Genomic DNA, 27,635 nt, shown 5'->3' on the forward strand with positions numbered 1-27,635 from the left:
ATTTCTACCCTCTCCCATGCAGTTAAAAATAACAGTAAATTACAAATAATTACAAGTAAGTCCAACTTCCTAAGCCGCTTTTTCCCAGGGTGGTTGGGAGGAAGGAATTAAAATTTTTTAAGTTTTGTATTTGGGGAGATTCCTCTTCTTTATGAATGGTCTAAACCAGCTTTTCTCAACTGAGGTTCCTCATATGAACCATAGAAAGACTTTTTTCTTGTTTCTCCAGTCACATATGCACTCCGGAGAAATAAGAATGGGATATAATTAAGGACCGTAGTCAACTAGAAACATTATATTGGATTGGCCAAGGAGTTTATTCAAGTTTTTCTGTAACATGGAAAAACCCAAATAGACTTTTCAGCCAACCCAACGTATATAGGAGAAAAGTTAATTTATAACTATGGATATCTAGGGTATGAGGACTTGATTCTTTCAAGGGTTTAATTTGCCTTTTAGTAATCTAGCTCTACTGAGATCCAAACTCCCCTTCCGTCCCAGCTTCCACAGGGCCCTTGGCCTCAGGCAAGTGAGAATAGTAGCTGAGAACAATCAACATTGTATGAAGCAGTATCTTGATGGTTAAGTGCACCAGTCTGTGAGCCTGAATGTCTTAAGTGTCTCTGTTCTATCACTCACTAGCTCTGAGACCTTGTTGTTCAGTTGCTAAGTTGTGTCTGACTCTCTGCTATGCCATGAACTGCAGCAAGCCAGGCTTTCCTGTCCTTCACTGTCTCCCTGAGTTTGCTCAAACTCGTCAACTGAGTCAGTGATGCCATCCAACCATCTCTTCCTCTGCTGTCCCCTTCTCCTCTTGCCCTCAATCTTTCCCAGAATTAGGGTCTTTCCCAATGAATCAGCTCTTCACATCAGGTGGCTGAAGTACTGGATCTTCAGTATCAGTCTTTCCAATGAATATTCAGGATGGATTTTCCTTAGGATTAACTCATATGATCTCCTTGCTGTCCAAGAGACTCAAGTCTTCTCCAGCACCACAGTTTGAAAGTGTCAATTCTTTGATCTTCTTTATGTCCAACTTTCACATCCATAACCTGATTACTTGAAAAACCATAGTTTTGACTATACAGACCTTTGTCAGCAAAGTGACATTTTTTTTTTTTTTTGGCTTTTGCTTTTCAATATGCTGTCTTGGTTTGTTATAGCTTTTCTTCCAAGGAGCAAGTCTTTTAATTTCATGGCTGCAGTCACCATCCACAGTGATTTTGGAGCCCAAGAAAATGAAATCTGACACTGTTTCTACTTTTTCCCAATCGACTTGCCATGAAGTGATGGGACCAGTTGCCATGATCTTTGTTTTTTGAATTTTTTAATTAATTGGAGGCTAATTACTTGGTTTTTGCCATACATTGACATGAATCAGCCGTTTTAAGCCAGCTTTTCCACTCTCCTCTTTCACCTTCAAGAGGCTCTTTAGTTCCTCTTCACTTTCTGCCATTAAAGTGGTATCAACTGCATATCTGAGGTTGTTGATACTTCAGATGAAATTTCCTTTTTTTTACAAAGGAAGAGTAATAGTACCTACCTATTGGGGCTTCTCAGGTGGCTCAGTGGTTAAGAAACCGCCTGCTAGTGCAAGAGACACGGGTTCAATCTCTGTGTTGGGAAGATACCCTGGAGAAGGAAATGGCAATACACTCCCGTATTCTTGCCTGGGAAATCCCATGGACAAAGGGGCCTAGTGGACCAGAGTCCATGGGGTTGCAAAGAGTTGGACACGATTGAGTGACTACACCACCATCACCACAACAAACAATACCTATCAGACACTTGTATTAACTGAGAACTGAATAGCGGTATTTTCTGTAAAGTGTTTATAATGGTGCTTGGCACATCCTACCACTGAACAAGCATCGTTTTTAATTCACCCTTGGACCATAAAATATTGTGTCCTGGACCAGAGTTGTATTTGTGTGGAAGGATACTGCCTCCACTACCTTATTAATATTTACTATTACAGTACCTTAAAGTGACTTTCTCCTTTGTACTTTCTCTGTATTTTCTAAGGTTTTCAAAATGAACAAGTAATATTTTGATACTTAAAATTTAAAAATTAAAAATTTTTTTTTCCTCAGGCCCTGCTGTGTGGTATGGAGGATCTTATTTTCCCAAACAGGGATTGAATCTGCACCTCCTGCAGTGGAAATGCAGAATCTTAACCAATGGACCACCAAGTAATACATTTTTAATGAAAGGAATACTGAAACTGTCAACTGGTAAAACTCATTCTTCCTAACTAATGGAGAACTAGAGTTGAGGGAAATAATAAGGTCTGGTGAGTTGCCTTAAACCACTCTTCTGGAACTGCTAATCTATACCAGCAATTTTGCATTAAGGCATAACAAGATATAAAAGGGAAGAGAAAGCTTTGGCTCATAAGCAAGGAATACCAGGCATGAGGAAAAAAGGTACAAAAGAGATTTTTCTAGAAAGTGCATGTAAAAGGAAAGGAAAAGGCAGCCTGGGGCTCAGGCCTTTGTTAAATCCATGTTCTAAGAGGTTAAAGTATCTTTAGAAAGACAATGTAGCATTGATCAAGAAGTTTAATGCTAAAGAATGAACTGCTGGTAGAGTATGAGAAAAGCACTTTCATACATTACTGAAGAGTGTAAACGGCACTGTAATAATGGTGGCTCCTCTTGTAAGGACCCAGAAAAGAAAATTAGTTCTAATGTCTCAGTACTAGAAACAGTTGTGCTTCACCTGGGAAACTGATTTATCTTAAGGATATCTCAAAATCACATTGTTAATCTCTCTCTTTGGCTGCTTTAAAGTTCAGAGATAAATATGTACCTCAACAGTAACATAAATGTTGACACATGTTTTATGTATTAATTTCACTCCTGCCTACATGTTATTTCTTATTTTGGGTGCTATATGTAATTTTATATCTTGCCTAAATTTCCTTAACAGGGTATCGTATAAATTAAAAACTTCAGACATACATGAATAAAATTGCATGCTTTGAAAAATGCAATGAAGGACCATTTTAAGCTATGAAACTTAGGTATGATATAAATTAACTCAGGAAAATCCAGTCAAAAGCCAAATAAAGCTGTATTTTATACTGTACAAAAGAAAATTTACATCCTTAATGTAACTAGATACATCTAGGGAAAAATTACACATTTCTCAAGAAACACAATATTTAACATCTTAGATATGTTTCTGCATTGCAGACTGATAATGAATTTTATACATCTTTATTTATAATTTAAAATATTTTTTCATCTCTGGCAGATATTTACAAGGTCAACAGTGACTACATTTCACATTTCAACAATCAACAGCATTAACTAGTTCAGTAAGACAGTTAAGATAATGGCTTACATGCACCAATAAATATGATCTTAAATGTGCATTTCTTCTTCAGCTCTGAAAAAAATGTTTTCACTAGTCCTAGTTTGAAAGGACATCAGTCAATAGAGATCATATTTTCTTCCTGACTATCATATTTAAATTTTAACCAGCACTATTCTCTGAATACTTGGCAAGTTTACACCAAGCTATATAGGTTGATGCTGGTTAAGAAACAAAAACATAAGAGCTGACCTATTCAACCTGTAACCTTTTTGAAGCAAACATATGAAAGTTGGATATTTCCTGTATACTTGTCCATTGTGACAGAGATCAGATACATGATGTTACAGTAGTAAAAAACTCTTTAGAAACTATAGGTCAGGAGAGTCAAATTATGATGACAAAGTGGGAAAATTATCTTTGCACCATAAAAACTGTTTCACTTAACCAGTTAAACTGAATGTAAAGCCAGTATAAGTTTTAGAATAAGAATCAAAAAACCACCACTGTAACCACTGTAAAGCAGTTAATGAACTTCTTACAAATATTTTAAAACAACACAAAGAACATTTAGTATATGTCTCAGTTCAGTTTGGATGATAAAACTTAAAAAAAACATAAAAACCGACGTTCATAATTGTTAGAAAGCCAATCTTTTCTAAGATAGCAGATCAACACATTCATTACTTTTTAACTTCTATCTGATATAAAAAAAATAATACATAGAGCCTGTTTGGGACATCAGGTAATATATAAATTCATATCCCCCCAAATCATTATTTAACAGTTTAAGTAAATTCTTTAGTGCTTACTGAACTATTTTAAAAATAAGTGTTTTAACTTTTCTTAACCCAATCGTGTTTTTCTGCGAAGAAAAAAAATACCCAGAGTGATCGAGTACATAAATTATGTAAACAAACATAGTTTTAGCCAATATCATACTTACTAGAAATAACTGACATTGCTCACTTAAAATACACATTTCTATAATTCACCCTCAATTTTTTTAGGAAGTCACAATATTATACAGTATACCAATTACAGGAATTCTTTTCTCTCCCCCTTTTATTTAATACTGATGAGCAAAATCCTTAATTTGAATTAAGGAGACATGAAAATTTGCCATAAGAAATAATATTTGGACTTGACCCTTAACTGGTACTTCTGCTGGAAGTATAAATGTTGACATTTTACCAACATGATAAGAAAACCTCAAATGGAATCTTGTAGGTTCTGTATATCTGTTCCATATGGAAGAATATTTCCTCCAGGGCTAGAAATCAATCTTTCATGTTAGAAGGGGCCTCATTCCTTAACAGTTAGGTACTTCAAATTTTATATTTGGTTGATTCATTTTCTTTGGTAACTTTTGTAGTTTATGAAGGTGTGAACAATTTCCTCTGATATCATTAACACTACACTTTTGACACTCAAATACAGCAAACCAGATTGATATGAATTCTGTAGTTGGGGATGGACTGTCCAATTAAGTTCATTTTCTTTGAAAACAGAAGACTTTCTTTACTAAACCTACCTTCAGATACACAATTCTGAAAAAAAGACTCATTTATACTTTAAGCTATGCCTAATTCTCATTTTGGGTGTAAAAATCTGTATTAAACAGAAGAGCATAATAGCAGACATCTGAATATGACTTAATTTGTAAACATTTTCACAAAATCCAGAAACAAAACATAGAACTTATGTACCTGTACTATGCTGCCAGTTATTTCACATCATTGCCAGCTACCTGCTAACTTCTATCCTAAACTGTTTGCTCTTCTATTTCTCGTGTGACTAATGGCTAAGATTACAAACATACTGAAGAGACTGAAGTTAAATTTTGTGGTTATGTGGTCAGGTTCAGAAGCAATGTACCTACATGGGCAGGGGAAGGTTGGATGATTATATGACTCCTCTAATTCTAATGGGTTGGGATCACCACACAAATTTCTGGCACCACCAAAAATCCAACAGTTTAAGTGCACATTGGTTGACTCTACAAATAGTATTTCCTATATATGTTCAGTGCCAATATGATATACCCATTAGGTATACAATGTAGGTAATACTAAAATTTATGTCTTACATTATCAACACGACCACCTTGGCAATGGAAAGCTGTATCAATCTGGTGACTCTTGGTTTTTTTTTAGCACTGTTAACAATTTTATACTGCATCCCATTTTATAATCTGGCAAATATTCTAACATTTAGAGTTTAAGCTATCAATTATTTCTAGCTGATTTTCAAACAGCTTGTTTCTAAAAAGCACTTTTTAAAAAATTAAAGTATTTTTACAAATAAGTGTCTCAACCGACTTAGTGGTTTGAAACATGACAATAATCATTCAACTTGAAAGATAAAAAGTCTCAGGTTCAGACTGTTTACATAGCCATAGTATAGAAAAAATTGCTCTAAAATTGTTGTAGATTTTCTGACCACTGTCATGACTTATTAAACATTTTTAAACTAAAAAACAAGTATGTAACTGAAATACTGATTTTTAAAAAGCAAAACCATAAAACTTACTTTGTAATTCCAAGATCAGAAACGGAGAGAGCCTCCGTGCTAGTGTCTGTATAAATAGTGTACTACCCACTGAAGATACGTACTAATATTTTTATTTACAGATGAACATGCAGAGAATTAAATGAGACTTACTGATTGTCAACAATTAAAAGTACTCAAAAATGGACCCATATTAACTCGTCCGAGTAGGAAAAACACCCCACTTCATTAAAATAGTCACAAAAATGGTGCAAACAAAACTTAAAAGGAGTTATTCTCAGTACTTCAGTAAAGCTACCAAGTGGAATTTGAAAATGTAGGTTGGAAATATTGAGCTTATATAGCTGGGACTATCGCATTTAAGACATTTTATACCATATATACACTTTAGATGACATGGGTCACCATTCTGTTATGGAACCATAAGCTTCACTATAAATCTTTTTCCATCACAGAAGGAAATAATTGCTTGTTATCTATCTGGTCTGAGCACAAGGTTCAATCTCTTTACATGAGAAATTATGGAATCAAATTTATCTTTACTTTGCAATACTACACTGTGCAATACAGTTAACCTGCCACCTAGGTGACTGTGAAAGCTGGCTGATTCAAAAATTTCTTAAGATAGCTAGAAACACTGATTAAAGTCATTTTCGCTGGGTTTATTTTTGCATTTAAATAAATTCCCCCAAACATAATAAACTATAAAATGGCAGCATACAATTGTTAAGTGGCAGAAAACAGTAAGGCATAAATTAGAGTAAGAAAAATGTATCTATCCTTCCCCATCTATGTTTATTACTCTACATTTTTCTCTGGATTTAATACTTTTCTTAATGTGCTATATTCACCACTACTAGACCCAAACTGTAAAGAAATTGCAGAACTGGAGTGTGTTCCATAACCACACTCACCATATGATGAGTGAAAGGAGGCAGTGGGGTGTTAATATGCATTTGACGGGAGACAGGAGTTTGACTCTGGCTCTGCTTCTAAGTTATGTGACTTTGAGCACATTACAACCTTTTTGAGCCTCAGTTTCCTGAGAATGGATATGAAGGAGTGGGTGCTGGGAGACTCCTAGATTATCTCTATGGTCTCTTTAGAACAAAAAAATTGACTTTATAATAAATAGGCACAGGAGAATCATTGGGAAGGTAAGACTAGTGGTAATGATCAGGATTTCAAATTACAATCATCATGCTCCCATGCAGCTTCTCAAAATATTTTCATATTTAAAAATCTTACTACTAAGCTAGCTTTCACTTTACACTTGATTTGTTCTAAAATATATATGTGTTCTAGTAACATGATTTCAAATTAACATCATAGAGAAGAATTCTCAAAACTTGCAGATAATTTCCTTGTATTTCTTAATTGAACCTGGCATAGATAACATCAAATTGTTTTATTATAGAAAACAAGTATTTTCACCCTAACTAGCTTGTCCATAAATGAAAGAACTTTTTAAAATGGAAGTTAGGAAGTATAAAAACAAAAAGTTGTTAAAGGATAAAGCGTGAATATTGCTGGCATATATTTGTAACAGTTGTATATCTGAAAATTATTTTACATTAAATGCAATAATGCAAATGAATATTTTAAAAATCTCTTAGAAAATGTGACTATGGTTTATGACTGACTCATTCCATTTTAACTATATCTTTCACAGGAAATCTGTTCTAAGACACCAAATGCAAAATTTGAACTAAATGAAATATTTCTTCTTTGGGGCCAAATTATACCACTTAAAAGAATGGAACACAAATGTTAGAGGGTCATGAAACATTAATGGATATATGTATGTACAAAATATATATGAATACACATAGATACATGAAATCCTTTAAGTTGAAAGTTTTTCAAAACCAGCTTTTCAAGTGTAACATAAGATTTCTAACAAATCAGACAAAGGGTTTATTATGTCTTTTACAGTTCTTGCTGTAAATTTGGTATTATTTGGGGGTTTTTTTTGTGCTATAACTATAAGCATGCTAGATTTAGGTGCCAATAAATGTACAACTTGCTAAATTAAAAACAACCCTTCAGCCTCTTAAATCAACCAGGCAGTTTTACCATAAAGTGACTGATCTCCAGCCATGGTCAAGATCTTACCTCCTGTTAAGTATAATGCTCTTTTCTTTTCATACCTGAAACTTTGCTTTCCTTATTATGTTATATATCTTTACACCTCATTTATTTGGCTGCTTTTAATTCATTTATCTGACATCCCTTAGTTAAATTAAAAGAAAAGATATCTAAAATATGTCTTTGTGATATATACATATACACACAATATATATACACACACATACACACACACATATATATACACAAATCAATAAATCTCTATTTATCAACTTTTAGCTTTTCTTCAGACTTTGGCAATGTTATAGGTAATAGTTCAGGTCCTAGTTTTCCATTTTCATATGAGCTGAAAAATATTACACACCACCAAATTCAAACAAGCATCTCACTGTTTTCATAAAGATTCTAACAGAAAGTACCTTACAAAACCCCCCAAAATAAAAACCTCTTACAATAAAAAGGAAGGGGCTGGATTTTAAGATGTGAAAAAATGAGAAGCATTTTTCTGGTTATTTTATCAAAATCTATTGGAATTTTAATCAGTAGAGGTAATATTTCAAACTTTGTTAATTAGGAGAATACTTGCTTTCTGTAAATTCAGTATATTTTTCTTTTACAATAATAAAATAAGAATGTCTAAATGTACAAAGTATTCATCGCTCTGAATATTGTGTGGAAGAATGTATAGCAGTTCAAGTCATGATACACTGATTTTCAAAAACCAATATATTTTCTTCTATTTCAATCAAGCATTAGAGCCTGGGACCCAGATGAGTTCATAATGAAATCTTATCCAACCAAATCAGAACTAAAAAAAAATAATTTCTAAAAAAACCAATAATGCATTTTCATAGCCTCTTAGCACAGTTACCAAAAGCTACTTACATACATTCAACATCTAGCTTACTGGCATGATTTCAAAGACTTATAAAAATGAGAACTTTTGCAGATATATGATTAGAAGGTACACAAATTGCATTACATTAAACACAAAGGCAGTGTGGTCCTTGTAGGAGAAATCAAGTCAGTACCCCCTGGTAGAAATGCTCTATAAAAATGTGTCACATTGAAGCGTCAGTGTTTTCAGCCAATTATCTGTCCCTGATGTATTTCCTTGGAGTATATGACCTATCAGGACTTCAGGTTTCTTAATCCAAAATATCTGACTGAATTTAGGTACATCTAGAAAGCAGCTGAAAGGGTTTCTCCAATAATCTGACATCATAGAAAGTGGGTTGAGAAATCCCTCTCTTTACCTGAAGACGTACTTGTTCTACTTCAGTCATCATCAGCTCACAAAGAAAAAAAAAAAAACAATCAAAACTTCCCCTCACACAAACAATTCCACACAATCTAAACAGAAACTGCCCCCTCCCCCCATAAAACCCCAGCACCGAAGTGTCAATCATTCCTGGGAAATAGAACAAGCCCCTTGGATTCTCTGATTTATTAGCTGTTCAAACTCAAAGGACAGAAATGACCTTATGTCCCTGTGGGGAGGAGGGAAGACATGTTAATAATGACTATAGAGCCATTGAGAAAGTGCATTATCTATTACACAATCAACTTAGAGCCCTGTCCTCCAACAGAGGTGGCCACAACTTGATTCAAATGCCTCAGTAATTGAACATTGTATCCTCGAGATAAAGGAGATGGGGGAAAAAAAGAGCCACCCTCATTTTAATGAAAAAGTGCAGCAGTCTACCACCTTTCCCCATGCTTCTCAAGAAAATGATTGCACAGACTCAGAGAAGTCCAAAGTCATAGCAGAATCTCTGAGGCACTCCTGGTTAAGAGAGAAAAAATATGATCCAGTTATCTTCATAGTTCTACAGATTATGAGAACAAACCCGTTTTTTTTTTTTTTTTTTAAAACAAAAGCCGAAGTATCATTCATAGGGATCATATACACCATTTCCTCTAACATAACCTCAGTCTCACAGTGTTGAAATGGGACCGATCAGCCTACGATGGATTGCACATCACCCAAGGAGAAACGAAGGTGTGGAAAACGCGAACATTTTCTACTGCTTCACAAATACGTTTACAAGGAACAGGTGAAGAGACGATATAGGAAAGAGAGAAAAGAAAACCTTATTGCTGTTTCCATACAAAATACAGTATGAAGATACCTAAACTAAATCAGATCTGTTTATGATTACCAATGTTTTCACAATGTGGGATGAAGTGTCTTCTTGCACAATGAAATGTTCAGTCTAGAAGATAAGCAGAAAGATGAGAGAGAGGATATCAAGACTACACCTGGGATATTAGCTGCATATTGAAACTTGGGGATCGAGACTGCTTGGTTAAGGGAGCTCCTGGGCTGAGGAGCTCTTTACCTTCTGTAGCTTGACCTAGCCGGTCTTCCTGTAGACTGACCGTTGAATATCGATTAGCATTGTTAGCTGCTAGATTAGTAATACCCTCAGTGCCAACCCCAATGCTGGTACTTGCTTGACTGCCATTTACATAGTCAAATGATTTACTTGAGGAAGCACTGGCTGTCCGGATTAGATTAATGCTATTAGTTTTTGGCACCACCTGGCCAGCAGGCAGGCTCAGGTGTTTCTTCATCGGTGTCAGCTCAATTGAATCTACACTAAGATCAGTTGGTTGCTGTACATACTGCCTGCGAACTACTGAATCTCGAGGGCTCTCATTGGATTTGATGGCAGAAGTTGTTTCTTTATCCTTGGCTGAACGCCCAGTTGCTACTTTCCTTAAGCTTCCCCTCTGAGAAGAGGAGGATGGTTTGATCCCAATTGGCTGGCTGCTGAGGGAAGCCCCTGATGAAAATCCTTCATCTGCATCATTCAGGTTTACCGACTCCTCTCCTCCATTTATACCCTCAGCACCTAAAAAACAAATCAGACAGACTCAGCAATAGCTAAATTAAATAAAAAGCAGCCGTGAATAACAACTCAACTGACCTTTTCTCCTAGGTAATGTTTGCTATAGGTCAGCAATGACCCTTGCTACAAACACTTTCCCTAAATAATTTAGGGGAAGGAGCCTCAATCTATACAGAATTCTCATGTTATTTATTCTGTTCATTTAGCTTTGATTAGGCTAGCTTATGTAAAACTATTCACGAGCAAGTCTAGCGTACTATTAGTATCAATATTTAGACACACAACTGTAGGTAAAATAGTGACCGTAAATCTTTATGATACACCTTGTCAATTTGAGGTGAGCATATCTGTCTAAAAAAACAAAAATTTTCCTATCTTCCTTAACCTGTCATAAAATAGGAGACCCTTCTAATTTCAGTCACCCAGAATAATGTCAAAAACCCATCCCCAAACCCCTTTTAACTACTATGAAATTTTATATTTAACAGCTAATTGCTTCTAAATAGCTTTAAAATCTTTAACATGGAACTAGTACATTTTCTAACTCTAAACTAAAAATTCTACATTGCTTCTAGTAACTTCAGTCATATTTTGTCTTATGAACATGCCTACTCACTGGTTTCCATATTTTCTTGATCAGTTAATGTGAAAATATTTGATTAACAGAGAACAAAGGTAAGAACCAACAAGGATACTGAGGAAGAATTTTTTACTATTTTATAATATAATAAATAATATATAATAATTTTATGTTATATATTTATATAATATTTTAGATTTTAAATATTGAGATATATTATTTTGGGATCACAAAATACTTATAGTATTCCATTAAGTTTCATGCAGAAACTGTAGTTAACAAAAGAATTCTTATCTTGGGATTTTGTAAGAAAAGAAGCATGTATTCAGTTTGGGTTTTCAGAAAGCCCGATTCCTTTACTGAAAGTATGATCAACACTCTCTTAGAAAATAGAACATTTTCTTTTTTCAAAAACTGACAGAAGTTTGCTACCTTTAAAATATGTTTACCAGATTGTAAGAAAGTTCAGTCTAAATCTATATTCAGAAATCAATATTTTAGCTAAGGTAAACTGTTAGGACAGAAATCCAAAAAAATATCACTTTGAGATACAAGTTACCTAAGTAAAATATACACAAAATACTTAAACACAATCTTTATTTAACATAGTACTTGGAAAAATATAAATATTTTCTCATATGGATTAGTTATTTCTTTCCTTCAAAAGAAGAATGAAATAGGCTATCCTTAAAGCAAAAGGCATCTTCTTGTTATATCCAGCAGTTTAGTAATCTTTATTCATCATGCAAAGCCATATGAAAATGCAGCTGACACCACTTCTCTCAACCCCTTCCTCAAGAACAGTATATAGTGTACATCAAAATAAAAACTTTAAATTATATTTATATCACATCTAAGCAATTTATTTATAATTACTATGAAGAACTCCACAATGCCCAGGAAAAGATAGTTACTGGTTCAGAATTAAGATCAGTAATATAAAACTAGAAGTGAACAGAAATATGTCATTGGCTATACATATGGTTAGGGAAAGAGACTGAGAGACTTAGTGCTAGCTTCTGAATTTTGCCACATGCAGATCTGATGCCCAAGCAATATGGCCATAAAAGAGATATGACAATGTAGAAACCACCATGCAAGAGAACCTACTGATATTTTATATACTAGGAAATGCTATTTCAGTATAGTGGAACACTGAATATACTTTAATCACAAGCACGGTCCTCAGTTTAGTAATAATTTTAAATACAGCTTTAAAAGTCATAAATGTTACTTAACAATCAGGATAAAGGTAGGTGATGAATTCTCTCTTCAATTCCAACACGTAATAAATACAACTTTAACTGTAAAACTATTTAAAACCTTTAGAAAACATGTTTTCTTTTTTCGTTTGGTTGCACCACATGACTTGTGGGATTTTAGTTTTCTGACAACTGACTGAACCTGGGTCCTCAGCAGTTGAGAGAGCAGAGTCCTAACCACTGCAGTGCCAGGTGAAATTCCCTTCTTTTTCTTTTAGAAGGTCAATTATTGATGCTAAACCAAAAGCTCCAGCAGACTTCAGAATTACCGAAACTTTTCATTAGTTTTAATAATTTCCATATTTCTGTCTAAAAAACTTCAAGGAATAAAAAGGCTATTATGTCTAATAACATTTTCCTTCTAATTTTCTCCTTGGGTGATAATACTATTCATGAGCCAAAGATGAGACAACCAAAAAGATTTTTAATGAACTTTCCTATTTATGTTTGCTTTTCCTTAAAAATTAGCTTTTACTAATACTCATTTAAAGCTACAATTAAACTAGATTAAAAGGCGAAATAACTTAAGAAATTTCAAACACACCAATGGGATTCATTCCTTTTCTAAATGGCCATACCCCAGCTTCACAACCTGAAATTTTATCAGTAATAGGAGATATTAAAACAGGATGTTTTAACATTTAATAGGACATTTTAAAGGAATTACTATTTTTTCCTTTTTTCAAAGTGTATGACTTATGATTAATAGGAAAAAATGATTCTACCCAATCCCATACTTAAATTTCATCAATGTTAGTGATTATTGTACTACATTTAGCATGGATACTCCAATATTCTAACAATGGCAGTAGATACACTTCAAGTGGCTCATTTAGTCATCAAGAAAGTGGAGAACAGATGTTGATCAATTTAGGCCAACTATGAATTTGACATCTATTCATATACTTATTTTTACGCCTTATACAAGATACAACTGACTCCCAGGAATAACATAAAGAGATATAGAAAAAATGAAAAGGAAAGGCTGTGTCCTTCACACGGTTCTCTTCATAGTACCAACTTCTTTGGGTCCCTAGATCATGCACATGCAACACTGTTAAATGAAGTCAGGTCACTCTGGGCAAATGGGCAAGGGAACAGAAGGTAGATTTAGATTCTTACTGAGCATGCTCAAATTTTTAATGCACCAAAAAGCAAGAGATTTTCCTAAGGTGGAATAAATAAAAATAAGTAACCTATTTTAAAACTACTTGCTATATTTCATAAATTAGTGTACAAGTTCCACAGCAGCAATACATTAAATAATGAAAAAACTATTAGGCCACAATATCCTCTTTTATAAAACCAATTTCTATGGCATTACATGTTAAACAGCAAATAAATACTTTCCTATCAGAGAGAAGTGTTCTTTTATAGATAATGGTCGTGGCTGTGATGGTGGTGGAGGGGTAAAAAAAAATTCTCATTTGAGATACCCATACTGTATAAACAAGGATCTATTAGGATTTATGACTTCTAAATAATACATTTCACTTCTGTTTGGGAGCTATATAAGATAGTCATTTTTTACAATAAATGATAAAAAGGTAGTGTGCACCAGGAGAGTACATTTATAGAGGAAAGATGTCAGTAGTTCAGACCCAGGCAACTTGATTTGAAGATTATAAGAAGCCAATCAATACTGGTTTATTCTGTCAAAGAGATAAGAAGTTTTTGTTAATTGGCCACCCTGGGACTAGAGACCAATCAGCCAGCTCCATTTCAGTCCCATTTCTCAAAGATAATGTACTAAAGCTTTAAAACTCTCCTCACCTATTTTCCAAATAATACATTATCAACTAAATGAAATTGATACACATTGAATAATAAGGCTCAGGTCCATTGGGTGCATTTTTCCTTTCCTGATGTTAGAATAAACATGCTCAGTAATGAAGAAATCCCAAGCATTTGCAGACCTTTTGGAGATAGGCCTCTCCCTTGTTAGTAGCCATGCCAAGCTGCTCTTTAATACACAGGGATGCAGACTCCAGGCCAGCACAAATGGTAACTAAAGATTGTACCTGACCTGGTGCTAGCATATAGGGGGGGTGCGCTTTGCAAGGAGAGTCTAATACACCCTGGGGTAGTGGAAACACACACTAGAATGGAAAGATGTTCTGCTTGGGGACAGAGAGCCAGGATCCTTCTCCAGCAACTGCCTCACTGACTTCTGCCTCCTCATCTCTGTCCTACCCTCTGTTGTGGCTGCTGCTGAGTTGGGCTCCGGTGAGCCGTGCTCAGGAGTCCTGTGCACCAGCACCTCCCCCTCTTGCACACGTTTGATCCCTAGGTCAGTGGAGCCGTGTTGGATCGGGGAGCCAGGAATACTCGAGTCAGCCTCGTTTGAGAAGTCAAAGCCATCTGGGATTCAACATATAAAATTTTAGTGCTTTTTTGCTGCTCTATTCTTTTCTGAGCATTTTGACCCAGGCAGATAAGAGAATGTATATATGGATATGACATAAACACAAACATTATTTATATAGTTACATGTGTGTGCACAGCATGCACACACATAAGGCAGCAGATGAACAATGTGAGGTTTGCAAATGAATAGGAGAAAAAAATAGAGATCATTAAAATGGCAATTAATCTCTCTTAGGCAAGACAGCTTGACTATTCAAGTAGCATATGCCTATGAAATACTGCTGGACTCAGCACTTACAAGACAAGGAAAAGAAAGATAAAAATCAGTTATTTTATGTATAGCTTGTATTATACCATTAGTTTGGCCAGTTATATAATTTTCTCCCACACTGCTCATACAGGTACCTTTTTTCAGAAACAAGCTTAAAGAAATTTTTTTTCTATTGTTATTACTAGTTAAAAAAAAATTAACTTGATCTTATTTTCTGTTTCAACATTCAGAGAGCAGTTTAAATAACATCTTTCTACTTTATAAAATATATATACATATTTATATTAAAATGAATTCAGGTATACAAACCACAGTTCTACTGCTATTTTTAACAACTAAACAATTTTACTTTAACTACAAGAGTACTATAATATCATGTGTAAATATAGTCTGTAAAAACAGTGATAAATTTACTTTAACCCATGAGCGGGCTATAGGGATTTTATATTCACCTTCTCTCCTCCATCTATGGCGACGGATTGAAGCTGTTGTAATCGCACTCCGAGAAATCCTCGGCACTGTTGGAGTGACTTCGACTTTAAGTACTTTCTGGCCTTCTTGTGAAGAATCAGGAGCATCAAATGGTAATGAATTTTTCATGGCATTGGCAACCTAAAATGATAAGTCTATATGTACTTACATCCAATATACAATTTATGCTTACTGCACATTTCATGTTTCCATACTTTCTTGAATATGTATTTAAAAGTTGCTCTACAAAATAGAAAAGTATAATGTGTCAGAAATGTTTATATTTCCACTGGTCTGTATTCTTTTGGGTAGGCTTCTAAGATGAGAATTCATTTAAAAATATGAGTCACACACCCTCATGGACTCTCTGAAGTTGCTGGCTTTCAAGGAGAAAATAGATTCCAAAGAGTTTTAAACATATGAACCCTGATACAAGAAAATTTGGAGTAAGTTTCTTTCTGATTCTTCAGATGATAAATAACATGCAAAATTTAATTTATAATTAAAAAAATTAGCTTTGTTTTCATGAGGAGACATCTTTCCTAAACCCATCTGGCACTTTGTTCCATCAAGTTCTGCCCTCTGTGGAGGAGAGTGAGGTATCTGGCTGGAAAGTAATAGCCATTGGCTGCTCCATGTTTTCTGACTGAGTAGTGCTGACCTAGCAAAGATCTTGAGCTAGAGGACCATCTTTCTCCCTCACTCTCCACTTGGACAGGACAAGTGAAATGGAGCAAGCTGGATACCCCTGCCTGCTCTGCCAACTCAAACCTTCTCTCCCAACTCAAACCTTCGCTCCAGTGGGCTGTTTCAACATCTTAACTAAAGGGTAGGGAGTGAAGTCTTTCAATCTAACCTTAATCAGCAATAAAGATGGTACTTGTTTTTCTATCTATCAACTATTTTATCTATTTATCATCTGGCTCTGTTTTTGAATAGAGAAAAGGAATGTCATTTCCTGGGTCCCTTGGAGACCCATAGCAATAAAGGATTATTCTAGAACTATAGATTATGAATCTCTTTACCTATATTGCCTTGGAAATGCCACTTCTACTTAATTTATAAGACAGGGATGAAATTATAAATTTAAAGAGTCTCGCAAATGCAAGGTGTTATTATCAAGGTGTAATTTTTTTATCTTCTTGTCCACTTGTTTTTTGTTTTTGGTCACACTGTGCAGCTTGTGGGATCCTGGTTCCCCAACCAGGGATGGAACTTTTGCCCTTGGCAGGGACAGAGCAGAGCCCTAACTAATACTGTCAGGGAATTCCCTATGCAATCTTTTTTTTTTTTTTTTTTACAGTAAACTTTAGGGTAAAATTAGGGATGCTGACATGAGGAAAAAAGAAAATTCAAATATGAAAGAATTATATAAATGTCACTTCAATAAATTTATATTTATCTTAAACTATAAAAAAGACATGAAAAAATTACTCAAAAATTATACTCTTAAATTGTTGCAAGTAAAAATACATAAATAATTTTAAAAATACAACTATTTAAAAAAATATACAACTCTAAAAATACTAGAAAAAATTTAGAAAATACAGAAAATTGCAAAGAAATAAAAACTATCCAGCTGAATCACCTAGAGAACTATTAACATTTGTTATGTTTCCTTTGTCCTGTCTAGATTAAAAAAAAAATAGCTATATACTACTTTACTACTAACACAGCTAGCATGTTTCCTTAATATTAATTTTCAAATAAATAATTTCATCAAGTAAATAACTTAATGATTCTCTGTTGTAAAATAATGTTTAGAGTTCAGATTCCTTTGCATTTAAAACAAACCTTGATCTAGTGTTCACAATACATTAAAAAAATTTTTAAGTAGTTTCTTGGGAAATGTTGGTAAAGATGGGATAGTAGCTCAAAGAAAACACATATACATTACCAAAAGGATGTGCAGAGTTATGTCATACTGTTACTGGTAACAATAAAAAATGCCTCCCTCACCCTACTACTGGACGTTCAAATTTAGTTTTTTATTGACCATCTTACCTTTTGGAGATATAGTTATTTTTGGAAGAGTATGAAATTTTTATGTAAAACTAAATATTAACTTGCTTTTTTTGTCATGCCTGTTGATAACTAGTTCATATTAATTTTGGTTTTAGAAAACTGATGGTTTATGGACTTCCCTATAGGTCTAACGGTTAAGACTTTGCGCTTCCATAGCAGAGGGTACAGATTTGATACCTGGTCAAGGAACTAAGATCCCACATGCCATACTGCATGGCCAAAAAATAAAACAACGCCCCCTTCCCCCCTCCAAAACAAAACAAAAAACTGATGGTTTAGAATTTAGATGTTTATGTAGTTAAAAAAAATATCAACCTTTTTTGGTGATGTGTTCAGTCACTTAAATATAGATAGCCTTTCCTTCTCCAAAAATTTGAGCAAATATTTATAGCCTCTCTTCTTTCTTTTCTTAAAGGATTTCAAGACACTTAATTCTTTAATTTATTTGAACTTTATTTTGCTATGTTGTAAAATAAGAGGATCTAAAACAATTTTGTTTCCTTTCCAACTGTTGGTATGGAATAAACCTGTTTTCCCCCTCCAATGATTAGTACTGCCTCATACATTACATACTGAATTTTATACCAGTAGTACCCTTTTACGGAAAAGGCAATGGCACTCCACTCCAGTACTCTTGCCTGGAAAATCCCATGGACGGAGGAGCCTGGTGCGCTGCAGTCCATGGGGTCGCTAAGAGTCAGACACGATTCATCGACTTCACTTTCACTTTTCACTTTCATGCACTGGAGAAGGAAATGGAAACCTACTCCAGTATTCTAGCCTGGAGAATCCCAGGGACGGGGGAGCCTGGTGGGCTGCCGTCTATGGGGTCGCATAGAGTCAGACATGACTGAAGCGACTTAGCAGCAGCAGCAGCAGCAGTACCCTTTTTAGGCACAGGAAAGTTTAACAAAAAGTAAATATAATAACTTACCAATAGTGGTTGAGAAAAGAGTTCTAGTTGAGCTCTATAGATGATGTCATCAAGGACTTCCTGGCCAAGGTCCCATTGTCCATTATACCTTTGGAGAAGCAGATTACAGTCTTTAGCAAATATCTCTCATTTTCAATAACAATCTTTTTTATTGCTCCAAGTCCTATTATTTTGGTTCTGTAACAAGATTTTCACATTAATTTTTGCATCATGAATTTCTAAACTATCCCAATTTTGGTTACAAGAACAAAAAGAAAAATTTAAATATTAACATTTAAAATATTTCACAGATATCTCTTAAAGATAATTGGATTTTATCATGTGTTGATATCTGGGTTATCTATTTGAATTCATGAAAATCTGGGTTATGAACTATGTGACAGTATTCAGACTTCAGTTTCATGACTAGTTATATTTTAAAAGTACTGAAAGGGCTATGAATAATTATATGTCAACAAACTGGACAATCCAGAAAATGGATGAATTCCTAGAAACATACAATCTACCAAGACTGAATCATGAAGAAATAAAAATCTGAACACACCCATCACTGTACCCACAGGAAATTGAATCATTAATCAAAAACCTCCCAATAAGTAAAAGATGGTCCCAATAAGGACCAGATGGATTCATGAGTGAATTCTACCACACATTTAAAGAAATAATATCAATCCTTAAATTCTTCCAATAGTGAACACTTTCACAGTCATATCATGAGGCCAGCATCCCCCTCATACAAAAACCAAACCAGGACACTATAAGAAAAGAAAATTACAAGCCAATATACCTCTGAGAAACATAGCATAAATGCAAAAATCCACAGCAAAATATTAGCAAACTATATTCAACAACTGATCACATACCACGATCAAGTGGGATTTATCTTGGGATGCAAGGATGGTTCAACATCTACAATTTAATCAACTGTGTGTGATACACCATATTAACAAAATGAAGGATAAATCCATCATAATAGCAGATGTAGAAGAAACACTTGACAAAATTAAAAACCCATTCATGATTAAAAAAACCTCTCAAAAAAGTGGGTACAGAGTAGATGTACTACAGTATAATAAAGGCTGCATATGACAAGCTCATAGTCAATAACTACTTACCAGTGACAAATGATTAAGAACAAGATCTCTCTAAGATCAAGAATAAGACAAGGATGCCCACTCTTGCCACTTTTATCCAACACAGAGCTGAAGTTCAAGCAAATAAAAAATAAAAGAAGTAAAACTGTCTCTGTTTGCAGAAGACAAGTTTACCTGTGAATAACATAGATTCGAACTGCATGAGATCACTTATATGTGAATTCTTTTCAATAAGAACCAACTACTGTAATACACAATCTGTGGTTGATTGAAGCCATGGATATGCAAGGCTGACTATAAAGTTATACTCAGATTTTCAACTCTGCAAATGGCACCCAAACCCACTCATTGTTCAAGAGTCAACTGTAGAAAACTCTAAAGAATATACCAAAAAAACTGTTAGAATAAACAAATTTAGTAAAGTTATAGGTATAAAAACAATATATAAAAATCTACTGCATTTCTATGCACTAACAACAAACTATCAGAAAGGGAAATTAAGAAAATCATCCCACTAAGTAAAGTCAAGTCGCTCAGTCACATTTGACTGTTTGCAACCCCATGGACTATATAGTCCATGGAATTCTCCAGGCCAGAATACTGGAGTGGGTAGCCTGTCCCTTCTCCAGCGGATCTTCCCAACCCAGGAATTGAACCAGGGTCTCCTGCATTGCAGGTGGATTCTTTACCAATTGATTCTTTACCAACTATCAGGGAAGCTACTAGTAACAAACTATCAGAAAGAGAAATTAAGAAAACCATACAGGTCAATACAAAAAACCAAGTAATCCAATTAAAAATAGGCAGAGAATTGAATAGACTTTTTCCCAAAGAAGACACACAAATGGCCAACAGGTACCTAAAAAAGGGCTCTACATCACTAATCACTAGGGAAATGCAAATTAGTATCATCTCACATCTGTGAGAATGGTTAGTATCAAAAAGACAAGAAATAACAAATGTTGACAAGGATGTGCAGAAAAGGGAACCCTGTGCATTACTGGTAGAAATGTAAATCGGTGGAACAACTATGGAAAACAATATGGAGATTCCTTAAAAAATTAAAAATAGAACTACCATATGATCCAGCAATTCCACTTCTATTACACACTGGAAGGAAACTTAATCACTATCTCAAAAAGATATCTTATACCCCCATGTTCACTGGAGCATTATGTACAGTAGCCAAGACATGGAAACAATCTAATTGTAAATTAACAGATAAAAGGATAAAAAAAATATGGCCTATATGTATATGTAAGTATGTATAAGGATTGCCAGAAGAAATATCAACCTCAGATACGCAGATGATACCACTTTAATGGCAGAAAATGACGAGGAACTAAGTGCCTTTTGATGAAAGTGAAAGAGGGGAGTGAAAAGGCTGGCTTACAATTCAACATTCAAAAAACTAAGATCAGGGTATCTGGTCCTATCACTTCATGGCAAATAGATAGGGACAATGTAGAAACAATGTCAGATTTCATTTTCCAGGGCTCCAAAATCACTGTGGATGGTGACTGCAGCCACAAAATTAGAAGATGCTTTGCTCCTTGGAAGAATAGCTATGACAAACCTCAACAGTGTATTAAAAAGCAGAGACATCACTTTGCTAACAAAGATCCGTAGAGTCAAAGCCATGGTTTTTCCAATAGTCATGTATGGATGTGAGAGTTGGACCATAAAGAAAACTAAACACTGAAGAATTGACACTTTTGAACTGTGGTGCCAGAGAGCTCTTCAGAGTCCCCTGGACAGCAAGAAGATAGAACCAGTCAATCCTAAAGGAAATCAACCCTGAATATTTATTGGAAGGACTGATTATGAAGCTGAAGCTCCAATACTCTGGCCACCTGATGCGAAGAGCTGACTCACTGGCAAAGACCCTGATGCTGGGAAAAATTGAGGGCAAGAGGAGAAGGGGGTGACAGAGGATGAGATGGTTGGATGGCATCACTGACTCAATGGACATGAGTTTGAGCAAACTCAGGGAGATAGCTATCAACAGAGAAGCCTGACGTGCTGCAGTTCACGGAGTTGCAAAGAGTCAGACATGACTGAGCAACTGAACAACAAATATGTATTAGACAAACACACAGATGAACGGATAAAGAAAATAAGGTGTGTGTGTATACATATTTATTATACACACACATATTATATATACAATTACATACACACAATAGAATATTATTCATTTAAAAGAAGGAAGAAATCCTAGGACTTAAGACTCCACACTTCCAATGCAGGGGGCATGGATTTGATCCCTGGTTGGGGAACTCCCGCATGACACATGGTCAAAAAAAAAAAAGGAAATCCTGCCATTTGTGACAACATGGATGGATCTTGAGGGCATCATGCTAAATTAAATAAGTCAGACAAAGACAAATGCTGTATAATCTCATATACATGTGGAATCTAAAACAAAACAAAACAAAAAGAGTAACTGAACTCATAGATACAGAAAGATTGGTGGTTGCCAGAGGCTGGCAAAAAGGGTACAAAAGGGTTGGTTCAAAAGGTACAAACTTCTAGTTATAAGATAAAATCCTGGGTATATGATGTACACCATGCTAACTATAGTTAACAATACAGTACCGAATATTAAAAAGTTGTTGAGAGAGCAGATATAAAAAGTATAATTCATTTAAAACTACTGAAAGAAATTCATATTAGAAAAATAAGATAATGGGTCCATCATGGAACAAAATATTCCATGTTGTGAAACTAATAAGGAAAAAGGGAAATATTAAGTTTTAAAAGACTAGGAAGAATCCACACAATTTCACAGTACATCTACTTACATGGCATAATAAACTCCTGTGAGAAGCTGCACCATAAATTCGGGATCCAACACTATTCGACCACAGAGTTCTTTCCACTGTTTTTCATGTTGCCGTGGAAACCCACTCACACAAACCCTAGGAAAATACATTATTTAAGTGTGATTTGCTGATTCATTAAATAAAATATTTTTGTGTTCATAAGTTCACATATTCAACACTTACTGAAATATTTTTTAAGTACTTGTTATGTGTCAGTCACTATCATGGGTCTATGCATACAGTTGTAAATAGGTAAAAAGATAAAAAAAAAATCTATGCTCTCACAAAACACACATTCTAGTGGACTATAGCAATAAAAGCAATGAAAAAGTGAAAGGTGCTCTTTGTGACCCCACAGACTATATAGCCCACCAGGCTCCTCTGTTCATGGAATTCTCCAGGCAAGAATACTTGAGTGGGTAGCCATTCTCTTCACCAGGGGATCTTCCTAACCCAGGGATCAAACCTGGGTCTCCTGAATTATAGGTAGATTCTTTACTATCTGAACCACCAGGCAAGCCCTCAAGCAACAACTTTTCTCAAATAGGTATCTCTTTCATAATTCTCCTTCTCCCTATTCACAAAAGAAATGCATAACTTTCACACGTCCCAAATTTTATCAGGATGGATTAGTGGATGATACAGAACTCTGAAAACAAATTTAAAGTGTCATAAACGATCCTCTATTTTCCATCTCATTAAAATATGCTTCCAGAAAAGTTATGTTTAATAATTAGCAGAGATGTTATATACCTCTATTATTTTAATAAATTAATTTATCAGAATAACTGCAATGGTGAGTTCAGAAGAAATTTTTTAGTGTTTAGTGCATTTTGGTCTCTGGAAATATTTTTATATTTTTAATTTACATATTTTCTTTGTGGCAGAGGTTTATAATTAGTTGATCAATAAAAGACCTTTAAGTATAACAGCACTATATTAGGATAAAATTTATGTGGATAAAGTGCAATACACATTCCATTTTAAGGAGAAAGACTACTAAAGAAAGACTATTTTTCATTTATTCCATATATGGATGATGGTATCATGGTATCAATTAGATCACTGTGTATTTACATTATATACATTAAAAATAGCAATTAACAATTATTTGTTTTATTATGTTAATATTTACATGCTGGAAATCATATAAAAAAGAATAAAAAATTTAAATGTTAACTTAAAAATGTATAAAGGCTATAAAGTTTTTCAAAATTCATTAGGGGACACGTGAGTAAAAGTTTGAGGATGGAGATCAGCCCTGGGATTTCTATGGAAGGAATGATGCTAAAGCTGAAACTCCAGCACTTTGGCCACCTCATGCGAAGAGTTGACTCATTGGAAAAGACTCTGATGCTGGGAGGGATTGGGGACAGGAGGAGAAGGGGACCACAGAGGATGAGATGGCTGGATGGCATCACTGACTCGATGGACGTGAGTCTCAGTGAACTCCAGGAGTTGGTGATGGACAGGGAGGCCTGGCGTGCTGCGATTCATGGGGTCGCAAAGAGTCAAACATGACTGAGCGACTGAACAGAACTGAACTGAAACTCGATCATCATTTGTTATTAAGGAACTCTGTAAGATGCCATACTAAATGTTACCAATTAGAGATATAGCAAATTTGTTTAATTGAGCCAAAAATAGTCATCTATAAATAAATTGATCTGTAGATATGCAGTAAGTGCTTAAACAATATACTCTCTTGATAAGAACATCTAGGTTAGAATAGTTACATGTATACGTATGGCTGAGCTCCTTCACTGTTCACCTGAAACTATCACATTGTCTGTTAATCAGCTATACCCCAATACAAAATAAAAAGTTTAAAAAAAACAAACAACATGTAGATTAGAGACAAGAATTCTGTTAGTCATTAATCTTGTTTTTATACACGAGTGGAAATAATACACTTTAAAATAATCTACAAATTTATAAATCAAATTAACAGCTAATTTAGACTGGCCTACCTCCAATTAGCAAAAGTGAGTTTTGTTATAAATAGGACCACAGTTTCCTCTCAGTAATACACCAGTATGAACCTGTGCAAAGCATTTGTAGTAGTGGCTGGGGGTGGGGCATGTGGGGCTGATCCTCATGATACCTTCCTGGTATTCACACCCTGTGTCATCCCCTCCTCTTGAGCATGGGTGGAACCTGTGATTTGCTTGTAACATGGAAAAGGTGATACCATTTTCATGCATACATGTACATGATTATGTGATTATATTACATAAGACTGTAGTGCATCGTCTCTTATTCCTCTGCTTTGAAGAAGTGAGCTGCCATGCTGTAGGCTGCCTAAATTGGGAGGCTCACATGGCAAGGAACTGACACTGGCCTTCAGCAGACAGTCCATATGAAATTGAAGCCCTTAGTCCTACAACTATAGGAACTGAATTCTGCCAAGATAAGTGTATAATTCCTCAAATGAACCTCAGATATGATGGCAACTCCAGTGGACATCTTAACTGCAGCTTGTAATACCCTAAGCAGAAGCCCCAGCTAAGTGACACTTAGATTTCTGACCCACAGAAAACTGAAATAATAAATGTATGCTATTTTAAGCAACTAAATTCATAGCAATTTGTTATGAAGCAATAGAAAAACTAACATAGCATTTAACTTTCAGGGGGTAGAGAAGGCTTACCCTTTTTATTTGTGCTTCCTCAAATAAAAATCAACTGAGCAGGATAAACTGAGTGTTCCTTCTATAATTAAAATTCCCCTCCTCTGTCTCCAAACCAATTTATATTAATTTTTTTTCAATAGCGGAAATAAAAATTTTAGCCCAGGTCTATTCATATTATTAGACATTCTGGTTTGGTAACGATTAGAATATACAACTATAAATGAGACATACACATAATTGATGCTAATCTTATCCAAAGAAGAGACAGTTATTTGTGGGATACAGAAAGGAAAAAGTTCACATTTCTTTACTTTCTCTATACAGAAGACTATTTATTCAAAACACTCGAAGTGACTTATAAAAACTGGCATCCAGGCAGTGATCAAGTATACCAATAAACCACCTTGAACCTAAATCATCTTGGCTTAGCTTGATGCTGAGCTACAAAGTACTTCTTTAATACCGAAGTACTTTCAAGAAATCATGATGTATGAGGAATGATAGAAAATTCCTATAGGAATATAAGTTTCCTGAGTTTTGTTTACTGCTGTATCACCAGGGGTTAGAACAGTGCCTACCAGCGAGAATGTGCTCAATAAAAATGTATGAAATAATGATAAGTATTCTGCTTACCTGGAGCCCATTCGGCAAAGAGACTGGTAAGATGAAGCAGGCATATACACGATAGCAGAATTATAACATAACATGAGAAAACTCAGGACTTCAAACCTAGAAAAAACAAAAACAAGGAGAAAAAGATTACAAATAATTATTTCTACTTACAGATTGTAGTAAATGATTTCTTTGTTGGATGGTTATAACAACAATGCCTTAATATTGATTTTCATTATTTCTCAATCAGATCATTGTAATATCCTCCTCAATAATTTCCCTATTTCCATTTGCCTTATTAAAGGTCAGAGTACTTGCTGCCATCTATATTTTCTTCCTCAAAAATCCCCTATCATGCTTGAATAGGTCTTTACGATGAGTAAAGTCAATAGTGACAGACTATTATCTACTGTTACTATTAATCTACTGTTACTATTGACTGCATCGTAAAGACCAAACTCATCAAGGCATACAAGGTCCTTTAAAAATCCACCCTTAACCTACCTCTCCAACCTTATTTCCCTCCACTGTCTACCACATACACCATGATATTATAACAGTTTTCTTGTATCATTCCATGAATAATGCCATAATCTTTCATAATACCTTGCCTTTTTTTTTTTTTTTTTTTTTTTTACTGATGTTACCCTTTCTTACTACAACACTTTTCACTTGGAAAACTCCTACTAAAAGGTTTCAAATCCTGGCTCAAATTTTAATTTCAGACATAAAGACATTCTTAATTCTCCCAACTAAAATAAACAAAAACTGTTCACCTGTATAGCTCTAATACACTATTTATCCCACTAAATCAGTTCTCTGTCTCTACCTCTGTTTTATCCATTCAGTAATAAGCAACTTTAGGACAGAGACCCTAATTTACTCATCTCTAACTCTAGTGTCAGACACGGTATTTAAAACATTATTATTGCTCAATTAATTTTTATTGAATGAATAAATGAATGCTTTCTTAATCTGTACAATAACTAACAAAGTGGCTCCTAAGCCTGAATGCACATTATAGTTATTTAAGGACATTCTGGAATAATATATTCCATGTCTCAACACAGACTGACCCAATTAGAATCTCTGAGGGCAGGACCCAGGAACACAGTACTTCTAAAAAGCTTGCCATAGGTGGTGAAGAGTATATTGAAAGTCTTTGTGCTACTTCTGAAATATTTTTTTTAAGTCAGAAATTATTTCAAAATGAAAAGTTAAAAACTGAGTTCAAAGTATGACACAGAAGCAGTTCACATCTTCAGATCCTTTCTCCTTCTCTATGCTGCTAGGTTCACTGAAGATTTATTTTCTGAAACTGAAGACTTATTTTCTGAAAGGATAAAAGAGAAGTTTCTACCAGGGAACCACCAAGCACAAGTGTGGTTTGGGTTGGAGTGGGGAGGATGGGAAGTTACTGAAAATAGAAAACTTAAGTAAAATGGGTCTTACTGGATACTGATACCTCAAGTTTTCCTTCCCCACTTGGCCATCAGAATGCTAGCAGCCCTCTGGTTAAGAAACTAGAAGAGTTTTCTTTAGAGAATTTGACCACCCTAAGAGTAAAGACTTAAAAATATGGACTTGGGAAGTTCACCAAATGAATGGCCCAGTGAGAAATTGTGAAGTTCATACTCAATGAGCCCCTACCAACATGGTCATAGCTTCTCATTTTTAAAAATTCCCTGCTCTTACACATAAGTATGGAAAAATGGATTATCAGACATCTGATGAACTTCATTAATAGGAAAATGAGGTCAAAATAAAGAAACAGGGGCAGGGGAACACAA

General features: G+C 34.8%; 1 protein-coding gene across 4 annotated transcripts in view; it reads right to left on the bottom strand.

The window, feature by feature from the left end:
• Nucleotides 1-3,056: 3,056 nt before the first annotated feature.
• HYCC2 (hyccin PI4KA lipid kinase complex subunit 2) overlaps nt 3,057-27,635 on the bottom strand; it is a 64,149-nt gene continuing 39,570 nt past the window's right edge. For 3 of the 4 annotated variants that reach the window (XM_019974811.2, XM_019974820.2, XM_070770009.1), the window contains 6 exons: nt 25,867-25,962; nt 22,581-22,697; nt 18,683-18,770; nt 15,705-15,864; nt 14,808-14,975; nt 3,057-10,775 (listed from right to left, as the gene is read on the bottom strand). In XM_019974811.2, coding sequence (XP_019830370.1) covers nt 10,174-10,775; nt 14,808-14,975; nt 15,705-15,864; nt 18,683-18,770; nt 22,581-22,697; nt 25,867-25,962 — 1,231 coding nt within the window. In that variant the 3' untranslated portion in view covers nt 3,057-10,173. The remainder of the gene's footprint in view (nt 10,776-14,807; nt 14,976-15,704; nt 15,865-18,682; nt 18,771-22,580; nt 22,698-25,866; nt 25,963-27,635) is intronic. The other variant, XM_019974825.2, reaches the window with a different exon arrangement.

Source organism: Bos indicus, chromosome 2 (assembly GCF_029378745.1).
Source record: "Bos indicus isolate NIAB-ARS_2022 breed Sahiwal x Tharparkar chromosome 2, NIAB-ARS_B.indTharparkar_mat_pri_1.0, whole genome shotgun sequence".
Taxonomy (NCBI): domain Eukaryota; kingdom Metazoa; phylum Chordata; class Mammalia; order Artiodactyla; family Bovidae; genus Bos; species Bos indicus.